The 10,719-nt window shown below is 31.1% G+C and overlaps 1 protein-coding gene across 1 annotated transcript; it reads right to left on the bottom strand.

The window, feature by feature from the left end:
• Positions 1-3,993: 3,993 nt before the first annotated feature.
• On the bottom strand, positions 3,994-5,558 carry LOC112525316 (homeobox-leucine zipper protein ATHB-54-like). The gene is made up of 3 exons (XM_025135400.1): positions 5,210-5,558; positions 4,626-4,990; positions 3,994-4,513 (listed from the first exon to the last, which is right to left on the bottom strand). Exons 1-3 carry the CDS (start codon positions 5,334-5,336, stop codon positions 4,103-4,105), a joined length of 903 nt encoding a protein of 300 aa, XP_024991168.1. The 5' UTR covers positions 5,337-5,558; the 3' UTR covers positions 3,994-4,102.
• Between the last annotated feature and the right edge of the window lie 5,161 nt (positions 5,559-10,719).

The raw sequence follows: 10,719 nt of genomic DNA, 5'->3' as shown, positions 1-10,719 counted from the left end.
ATTATAACATCGATAGAGCCAAAATATAAAACGAAACATTAAAATCAAGATGTATCTCGTTGCATTGCGCGACCATTCTAGTAATTCTTTAAGTTTAATAACGAAACAATTTATTTTTGGTATAATAATATAAATTTTTATAAAGATAATGACTAAGTATTCTGTTAAAAGTCAATTATTTCCGAATTATATTTTAGATTTTTTATAACTAAAATGAGATGTTTATCATGTATTTAATTATGTTTATATGCAATTATTTACACGAATTCAAACATAAAGTTTTATTAAGTTGTAGTTACACACAATCTACTTGTAATCTTGAATTTTAGGTAATATGCATCAATAAATAGTATTTTATGTATAAAAAATGATTTTTAAGAGTTTTTGTCAAATGTTTTATAATATAATATAAATAATTTATTTGGATTCAAAACGGATATGGTTGAGATGTCTGTTAATTTTATTTATTTTCTTATAGTTTTTCTGATTATTGTCTAGGATTCTTCAAATTGTTTATTTTCATTTACAAATTACTTACTTTTTTAATTTATTAAATTGATCATATAAATAGAAAATATATTATGGTTTGACAAAGATTGCGATTTTCATCTTCGAGGTTTTGAAATTGTGATTTTCGTCCCGATGATTTGTAATTTATGTTGTTTTTGTCTCTATGGTTTGTAAATTGGTGTTATTTTCGTCCGTAAGGTTAAATCTATTAAACGTCCTCCATTTAATTTAGGGTATTTTAGCCTTTTTTTTTTCTTTTTTGGTTAACCGCATTTAAGTGCAAGTCGTTTAGTACCCCTCAAATAATAATTTTTAGGCTATTTTTATCAAATAAATGTATGCAATTTTATTAATAAAATGTACAATTATTTGGTCTGATAAGTCATTTAGTTATACCAAACAAATGTATGTCTTATATAAAAGTATTACAATAAGTTTATAGAATGTTATAGACATCTGTAACGAGGCTTTTTAAAATTAGGTATCCAATTAATTTTTTTGATATAACATTTTTATATGACGTATTTACGGATTTCTTTTTCAAAAACATATGCGTTTATATGACATTTTTAAAAGAAAAGTGTTACAATAAGTTCTATATAATTATTTAGTCTCTAATGAAAAATGAATAAAATACTTTTATGTAAGGGCTACTAAAAGACTTGCACTTAAACGATGTCAGAAATCGAACTCGTGAAAACTAAAATTATAATATTTAGAAAAAAAAAAACTAACTGTATTAAAAATATTTAATTATTTTATCATAAACAATAATAAAAAGACTAGAATATCAATATATATATATATATGTATATATATATATATATATATACACACACATAATATATTAAAAAGGAAAAATTATTCAAAAAGACTAAAATACCCTTAAGTTACTAAGTTAGTGGAGGATTTGCAACGTATTTAGCCTTAAGGACAAAAACAATAAACTACAAATTATAGGGATGAAATTCGCAACTTTAAAACCATAGATCGAAAATCGCAATCTTTATCAAACCATAAGGACGAAAATCGTAGTTTACTCGATAAAAAAACGATGTCAAAAAATCAATCATTTTTTTGAAGCTTATCATCACAAACCAGTTGCAATCAAAAAGCTATTCATCATCACAATAATATCCATTTCTAAGATAAAAACCAAATCCAATTCTTCCCTAACTCCATGTATTCATATATGAATAAAGAGGTATTTTCTAATATGTGTTGTTATCACAATATATTCACATGTTAATAAAATGTACATTAAACAACTATATTTTAAATTCTATTTATATTAAATCAAGAGACGAATTTTTAAATACATTGTTACAAACTTAATTAAGTTTTTGGATTATATGAAATAAGTTGTAACAAACTCTTTTACTTGAATTTCTTATGTTCTCGTTAGGGTTATCCAGCACTCTCATTATTCATCAACGATGCAGAATTCTTCAAAGATGTTACAAACGCCCAGCTGTTCAATGGCATAAGGACCCGACTCTGAATCTAAAACCATACAGTAGCATCCCAAAGCTCGGAGAAATAGATTAGCATATACAATTACAGTCAACTTAAAACCATTACAAATTTTTTTGGTGGATCATAGATTTATTCGTATAAGAACTTCACAGATCTCATGTTATACTGATATAAAATATTTGCTACTTATTACCATATATATATATATATATATATATATATAGGCAGGTTTAGTTAGCTGGAGCAGACATAATATGTACTAGTGGGGGAAAGCCACGAGTAAAACCACAACTTTCAATAAAAATATAAGAATATGTGTGAGTTTTCTCTTTATTTACCTCAGGCCTTCCATCCTTTTGGCCTTGTGCTCCCAAATGCCCCCATTTTTTTAGAGTCTCCGAGAATCAATAAATCCATACAGAAGTAAAATAATAGTATAACGTGCTATTTGATTTAACCAAACTAGTAAAAAAAATAACCAAAAAACGAGTCATTTAACTTAAAAACCAAACAACCCAAAATCGTTTTGGTTCGAATGGCATATGGGAATTCTGAATTCTTTACACCCTCAGATGTGGCCTCAATCACCTAAATTTCTGGATTCGCCACTGTCTTTTAAGAACCTAACCATTGAGATTTGAGGAACTAGAGATAGTGTGCCACATATACATATTCATCATGAATACAAACAGATGGTGCGATCTTGGGGGTTCTCTGGTTCTCAATGAGAAATAGGCCCTCCTTAGAGACCCATAAAATTATGATAATTTTGAAACTAGTACATCATGTGTTATTTTATATGATATTTTTTTCAAAACGATAGTGATTTTACAGCACCAAATCAAGATTGTGACCCCAAAGGTATCATTTTTAAAAAAATGTCATTGAGAATAAAAGCATTGGAAAAAATGTGTGGTTAAAATGAATTAAAAATCCATAGAAAGAAAACAAAAATGTCAACATTTAATTGGCCACATTAGGCCAAAGGTCAATTCTTTTGAAATTAATACAACATTATGAAGTTACCCGTGACCCCTTATTTTCTTCCCTATTCTTTTTTTCAAACCTATGATGTCATATGCACGTTGTTACAGCTTTTTTTTCGTTATATAACGCGAATTTCAACGTTTTTATGGTCGATATTCTATCTTTGTTTGTTCTCTGACAGCAGTCGCTCCAACTGTCGGAATAGAGATCAGCTCGTATATGCACATTCCGTCCACCATACTTTACTTGAGTTTCTTGATTTACAAATTTGTCTCGATGTTGACCAAATAATCACTTGATATGACCCAAACATGGGTTCATATTCGTTCAAAGATTCATGTTGTAGTATAAGCCGGTGAAACCCATGTAGGTTGGTCACAATTCCAGATCTCGTAAGTTGTATCTTGGGTTTTCGTCCCCCAACCACAAACATATCAAGAAATGACTCATTTTTTTACACTATTTATCGTACACTTGATTTCGTTCAAGAAAATGATTTTGAGGTACGACTAAAGGGTTGTCTACTAACCTATAGGGGTAAGTGTCACTTACACGTTTAAAGATGATGTTGTTTCCCATCCCCTCTTATCGGTCCATGATGTTGACCTTATAAGTTAGGGTATGGACTCTTAGGGGACGTTTCGTTGGTTTTCGATCAGGTCCTGTATGGATAAAGTTGAATGTGGATTAATCTGTTTTTATAGATTAAGAACAAAATTTTGAAGAATTTTTTCTTCATGAACGGAAGGAGCATGTTTTTCAATTGGAAGTGGTAGGTTTAGAATAAAAAACTTGGTTTTTTTCCATAAAACTCACTCCTAAAAGCTTATTAAATAGGACACTATCTATATCATTAAATCACTACCAAACAGTTATGTATAACTGAACGAATCAGTTGGAGTCCTATAAACCCATTAAGCTGTTAACAAACAACGTCTTACTTGGTCAGTGATTAGTGCTGGCCTAAACGCTTACACTTAACGTATTTGTGCTGGTAAACGGGTTCGAATGTTAAAAGAGTGATTATAAAAGAGGGTTATATTATTGACATCTAAGTATAGTTTGCAACAAGACTGATGACTACTTAGAACTGCAATATGAGTTCTGATCTCAAATCAAGATTTCAAAATTAAGGCCAGAGCCAAAGGCTTTGATCTTCAAGAGGGTATTCAAGACAGCCTTCGGTCAAGTCGAAATACGGCTCGTATTCCGACTTCGGAAACCGAAGAATGTTCCGGCTCAAGTTATCTTCTTCATCTTGTGAGAAATCAGATTGGTTTTCCAACAGATTACATGAATCTTGATGTGGGCTGTTTATCACGTCGCTCTTGGCCGAAACCGAAACAGAATTCGCATCTTCGTGCTTGCATATCACCATGTCTGCTACATTGGTCCCATTTTGAGTTAGATTTGGAATTGGAATTGGAATTGGAATTGGTTTCCCAGCATGTGATTCCAATTCCATTGTGGGAAACCCACATGCCAATGAATCTTGTTTTGCTTTCTCTCTTTGAACCAACTTTTCATTCAGAATTTGAACCTGTTTTTTTAGCAGAAATATCAAATGGGTTATTGACTTTCTGAAGATTCTTACGAAAAATGCACAAAAACCCACTGTAATTTTTGCATAAAGAACAGGGGAATTGAAGTACCTCATTCTTTAGCTTCTCATTGTCTTGTTGGAGGGAATCAAACTCCAATTGAAGCCGATCGTAGCTCGATTTCAAGAAATCATAGTCTTTTTCAAGCTGCTTAGTTTTGTATCGAGCTCGACGATTCTGAAACCAGATTGCAACCTGCCTCGGCTGCAAATTCAGCTCTTTTGCAAGCTGAATTTTCCTTTCTGGCTCGAGCTTATTCTCCACCTCAAAACTCTTCTCAAGAAACTGAACTTGTTCAGCCATAAGCCGCCGTTTCTTCTCCGGCTGACTGTAGCAGTTTTCGTAGTCTTCGTCGTGGCTTGATCCCTTTTCGAGCGGCTTATCCGGCTTCACTCTTGTTGCTGTGTTGGCTTCTCCTAAAGGGATTTTAGAACCCAAACCACATTAGTATAAAAATAACATGAACCCACATATCAAGATCAAACTTTTTCTAAAACCCATGAAAGAATTTGCAGATATCATCTAAAGAACTCAATTTTGAGCCAAAATTAGAAAGAAAAGATCACGATTTCGAAGTCTGTTTCATAAATCTACAAAAGGGTATTGATCAGAATTCCAAACAGTTGAAGGATTACCATGAAAAGAGGTAGAAGAAGAGGTGGGAATCCAGAGAGAATCAAGAACTTGAGAAGAAGAAGCAGAACTCAACAAAGCTGTGATGTTGGAATCCTGAAACACCATCTCATCTTCCATGGCAGCCATTAACAAGAAACTGGGTCCACTGTTTCACTGGTCAATCTTGAAATCCTTCACTTGGTTTCTTTTGCTTTGAAGCTGAAGGAGGTGGGTGTCAAGAAGGTGGTGATGAGATTGAGAGTAAGAAGAAGAGTCATGAAAAGGTATTTGTGTTGTAAATCCCAATTCACAGGCAGAGAGAGGAGGAAAACCATGCAAGGGTTTTGATTGATGGAGAGAGATAGAGAGAGGAAAAAAGAATCTTCTCTGAAAAGAAGAGCTTGATGGGTCTTATAAGCACAATCTTTGGGTTGGGGGGGGGGGGGGGCGTGGTAGGAGTAAGAGCTTTTCTTCTTGGCATGGTACTCCTTGACTTTACAATGCTGCCCCTCACACTTCTATCACCATTTTAATGTTCTTTAAATTCAATGCAAAGTTCTTTGAATATCATTAAATCTTTTCATATGATTAAAAAAAAGGTATCAACATCAAACAAACAAAAATTAAATCTTTTCCTTGTTTTGCATCCAATGAAAACAAAAGTAAGTTAGAGAAAAAGGGTATCATTGATTTTTACAAGGTAAAAACATTAGAATGCAACAAGATTTAAGGGTTTTTGGTAAATATTTACCTGATAAGTAATTGTCGGTAAAATTTAATATTATCACTTACTTATCGGATAAGATTTTAGTTAATAGAAACGACAATCTAATGCAACAATTTATCGGGTAAGCGCTAACCGTGATAAAAATCGTTGTCCTCATTTATCGGGTAAAACTCTCTTCATCCGGTAAGGTAAAGTGACTTGGTAACCGCTGATAAACATCCCTTAGTTTAATTTCTATTTAGGTGGTGTTTGAGATTGCTTATTTAAAACAACTTGTGTTTTTTTATTCTTAAAAGTGCTTATTAACTTATGTGGTGTCAAATAGAAGTTTATAAAAAGTGTTTGAATTAGCTTATGAGGTACCAAAACATATTAAGCTGATTTCTTTTCTTTTTTTATCACAACACTAAAAACTCTTTATTACATGTACCACACCGGGATAAGTTAATAAATTAGAAGTGAGTAATTTATTAAAAACTTCTTATCACCAGTGTCAACCCGATATAAGTATTTTAGAAAATAGGTTAAATAAATCTATGCCAATATCGTTAAATTTATAATTTATTAAAATAAAAGAGACTTTGTTGAATTGGATTTATTTGAGAAAATAATTAAAATAATTTAATGGAGAAAATTTGTTTTATTTTTTCTTTTTCTTTTTATATCTTTTTAGAAAGTGGGGATGGGTAAAAAGGTAAAATTAGAGGAAAGGAGAGAAGGAAAGGGAAGGAAACAAAGCAAGAGGTCAAATCAGTCATTTTCAAAAAGGATGATGACTCATCACCCTTCCCACGTACCCCTTGGATTCTTCTTTTATACATATCGGGTTTTGTCTATTTTAAGCCCACTTTCGCCCGCCGAGCCGCCGCGTCTTTCATAACGCGGCTTACATCTGTAATTTCTTCTCTGCCATCGGCTCCTTCGGCTTCAAGCCGTCTTCTCTGTAATAAATAAATATAATCATATTTTATCCTTTCAAAATAATATATAATTCAATAATTTTTTTTAATCACTGATTAAAGCATACGTATTTATACAAGAGTATTAAAAACTTATTAAAAAGATATTCGCATAATGCAATAACATACATCTTGATTTTATTGTTTATTTTTTATTTTTTGTCTATTGATATAATATAATCTTATATGGTTTTGAGAAATTAATAATGTTTTTATTTTTGAATAAAATCCAAATTTTAATTACAATATTTTTAAATTTATATTTTTTTTTAAATATATTGATATTTATATCAAATTAACTATCTAAAAGTTCTTGTTTTTTGTGTATTTTTTTGTATTCAATTTTTTATTATAATTTAATTTAGGCCTAATAATAATAATCAATTTATTTTTTGTTTAATAATATAATTTTTTATAAATATAATAATTAAATATTCTATTAAAACTCAACGATTATCTTAATTATATTTTAGATTTTTTTTATATTTAAAATGTGATGTTTATCCTGTATATGATTGTGTTTATCTGCAATTAGTTACACGAATTCAAAAAATGGAGGTTTAATAAGTTGTACCGATATATTATTTACTTGTAATCTTAAATTTTAAGTAATATACGTTAATAAACAGTACTTTATGCATAAAAAATGATTTTTAAGAGTTTTTGTCAAATGTTTTATAATATAGTGCAGATAGATGGTAATTAATTTTATCAATACTTTAGTTTAAAGATAAACATTTTTTTCTTATATATATATATATATGTGTGTGTGTGTGTGTGTGTGTGTAATGTAGTGTGGTTAATCGCAAAGCCTGAGCTTCATACTGCACTACCAACCACTGAAATCAAACGACGATGCAGTTGAAATGGTACAACCAGTTTTTACGATCCAACAATTTTTTTTCGAAAATACTGCTACAGATTAGCCACGTTTCTCAAACTCAACAAGGTCATGAAGATGTCCGACATACCCTAAAATCGTGAAACAATCACCTCACCCCCATCTAAAGTACGATCATGTCCTATTTCAATTCTAGACGCTCAATTCGTCCACAAATTTAAGACGTCTTAGCCTCTCATACTCTCGCCACACTTCACGGGCACGCATCATCAAGCTTTCTCTTTTTCCAAAACCTTTCACGATATCACACTTTCCATTGATGGATAATACTATTAATGTCGGAAATCAATCCCTTTGTACTTATCCACCTTCAAATCCAAAACTCATTACATCCAAAACTAACAACATAAAACACATGGCATCTGTCATCACAACTGATCATTTAAAAATAAAATAGTTTCCAAAACCTATTTTCTGTTTTCAGATGATTTTTTTTTTTATCTGAATCTGAAACTGAAACATAAAAATCATGATATTAATTATTAAACAATTGAATTTATTCTTTAAGGGAGTTGGTAGGAAAAAGGTGATGGAAATGGTATCAAGTTGATGTCCAAATAGGTGATATTTGCTTATAAGGAGAAGGTGGAGTGTGAAAGTAATATTGCTGAAAAGTAGGGTACTTATTCAGGTTTTTGCAGGCAGAGGGGTTGAGGGGTTACTTTTTTCAAACTACAAGTACCAAAAATGTAATATTTTAAATTGGTTTGGTGATGGCTCGTAATTCGATGTAAAATGTGTGCTTTTGCAGGCACTTTTTTATACCTCGTGATTTGTGTAAAATCTTTTTCCACCAATGATCAGGTTCAATTAATACGACACACGCAAGCCCTCAGTCTTTTGTTTTATTAAAAAAATTATGATAAATAAAGCTGTCTGTGTGAATTGATTTGACGGTTTGAACGGTTCAACGATTTGGTCCGGTTTAAAAGATAGACAAACTGCTTGGTCTGGTTTATATCTACTTTTCATGTTGTATAAAATGAACGAGATTTACGGACTGGAACAACAGATACGATCGAAATACCTGTTATGAAAGAGGGGGCATCACGAACACGTATAGGAAGGTACACAAGCATTTAGAAACAACCTAATCCAATGTCATTTACAAACAACAATTTCTAACGACCGTTGAAAAATGACAATAGGGTGATTACAAAGGGAATTTAGAATTTTTTTTATTCTCATTCCAAATATATATGATGTGTACTGATTTAAATTATCAGCCATTATTAAATTGAAATAACTGCATTTGGTCATCAACTAGAAACATAAACAAATATTAAACTACATTTATTGTACGAACATTAGTATTAAAAATAACGTTGAAAAAAAAAAGCAGAGTACTTTTAATTTATTATGATGGTTAGATCCTTTTTGAATTTATATCCAACATAAATGTAGCTTATGCATGTGATACAGTATAAGCACATACAATCAATAACTTTTCTTTTTAAACAATCGAGTAGTTATATATTATTCATAATTATAGACAACAGATAACAAACGTACAATGATAACTTTACCAAGTACTTTTTTCTTCATAATACATATAATAAAGCAAATGACACGTTATTTCTTGTCAATTCTGCAAAGATGGACAATTTTTTTATTGTAATCGTGGATTTTCAGGTCAACTTACGTGCACTGATTAATCATCCGAGCTGAATGGCCTAGAGTCATCACAAGTGAACCTCCATCGCCACAATAGTTTTACTTTATCCATTGTTGATAGGAGGTAAAATCGATAAATCTTTTCATATAAAAAAAAACTTATGTTAAAGAAAAACCCAACATCCCGTATATAATAAAAGAAATACGTTTACATAACATAAAAAGGGCAAAACTTGAACGTACGAACTCTACTTCATTTTAAAAACCTAGAATTCTGTCATACGTTTTGTCGACGTTCTCTTGATAATTTGTTATGTAACGGTAAAGGGTAACGTTTAAAGTTATACAGTCTACGTTTCCGATCATTTTAATAAGTTGGGTTTGAAATATAAATCAGAAAATGGTTGATGTGTAGGTATGCTATTGGTTGGAATTTATTCCCCTTTTTTCAAAGTAGTGATTGGATTAGAAGTGTTGGTAGGTTTGTTGATAAGACCATTTGAAGTCAAATATGTGTCCTTGTACATCTTTCTTGTTTTGAATTGCTTGTTTTTATGGAAGTTGCTCCTCCTAAGGAAATCTTTCATTTCATCAAGTTATACACAACAAAAATCTTACCATTTTTAATCCATCTAAGTTCAATGTATGATTTTTATGCCTAAAATCCGTTCATAAATCGACCGTCATCGATTCATTTTATACTCTAATTTTGGTTTACGTCATTATTAGAAGGATAAACCGTAGGTCATTTATGGAACTGTTGTAAAATGTTACATTTAGAAGCATCTCCAGATGGATGTTCTTGTAAGAACCTATTTTTTGTACTTTTTCTTGTCATATCAGTTCAAACCCGACAAATTTAAGAACTTGAAATAAAAATCCACAATAGTAATTCTTATAAGAACCTTTTTTTTTGTTGGTCTCGTGTATTTTTTTCAATGTCGATGAATAATTATAAACTCGATAAAATATATAAGAGAACTAACAAAAATGTTATTTCACACTAATGGGTCGTTTACCAAACATTTATCCGGTAAGTGTTTATCGGTAAAATTCAACACTATCACTTACTTGTCGGGTAAGATTTTAGTTCACCAAAACGGCATTGTATGCAACAATTTACCTGTAAGTGCTGACCATGGTAAGAGTCGCCGTCCTTACTTACTGGGTAAGATTTTTGTCTCACTCTTACCGGGTAATATTCTTGGTATTTGGCATATTCCTCCAGTAAGATAATGTGACTTGATAAACACTATCCAGGTAAATGTTTGGTAAACAACCTCTAAGTTCAATGTGAGACCCAAGATTGTTGTACAATAACTCAACGAA

Source organism: Cynara cardunculus, assembly GCF_001531365.2.
Source record: "Cynara cardunculus var. scolymus isolate 2C chromosome LG 13, CcrdV1, whole genome shotgun sequence".
NCBI classification, from domain to species: Eukaryota; Viridiplantae; Streptophyta; class Magnoliopsida; order Asterales; family Asteraceae; genus Cynara; species Cynara cardunculus.
The sequence above is the reverse complement of the archived record's forward strand: the minus strand, read 5'-3'. Positions and strand labels throughout refer to the sequence as shown.

Coding starts and splice junctions, on each gene's coding strand:
- LOC112525316 (XM_025135400.1), bottom strand. CDS start 5,336: ATGGCTGCCATGGAAGATGAGATGGTGTTTCAGGATTCCAACATCACA. Junction 4,991..5,209: donor TTCTTCTACCTCTTTTCATG/GTAATCCTTCAA, acceptor AAATCCCTTTAG/GAGAAGCCAACACAGCAACA. Junction 4,514..4,625: donor ATGAGAAGCTAAAGAATGAG/GTACTTCAATTC, acceptor CTAAAAAAACAG/GTTCAAATTCTGAATGAAAA.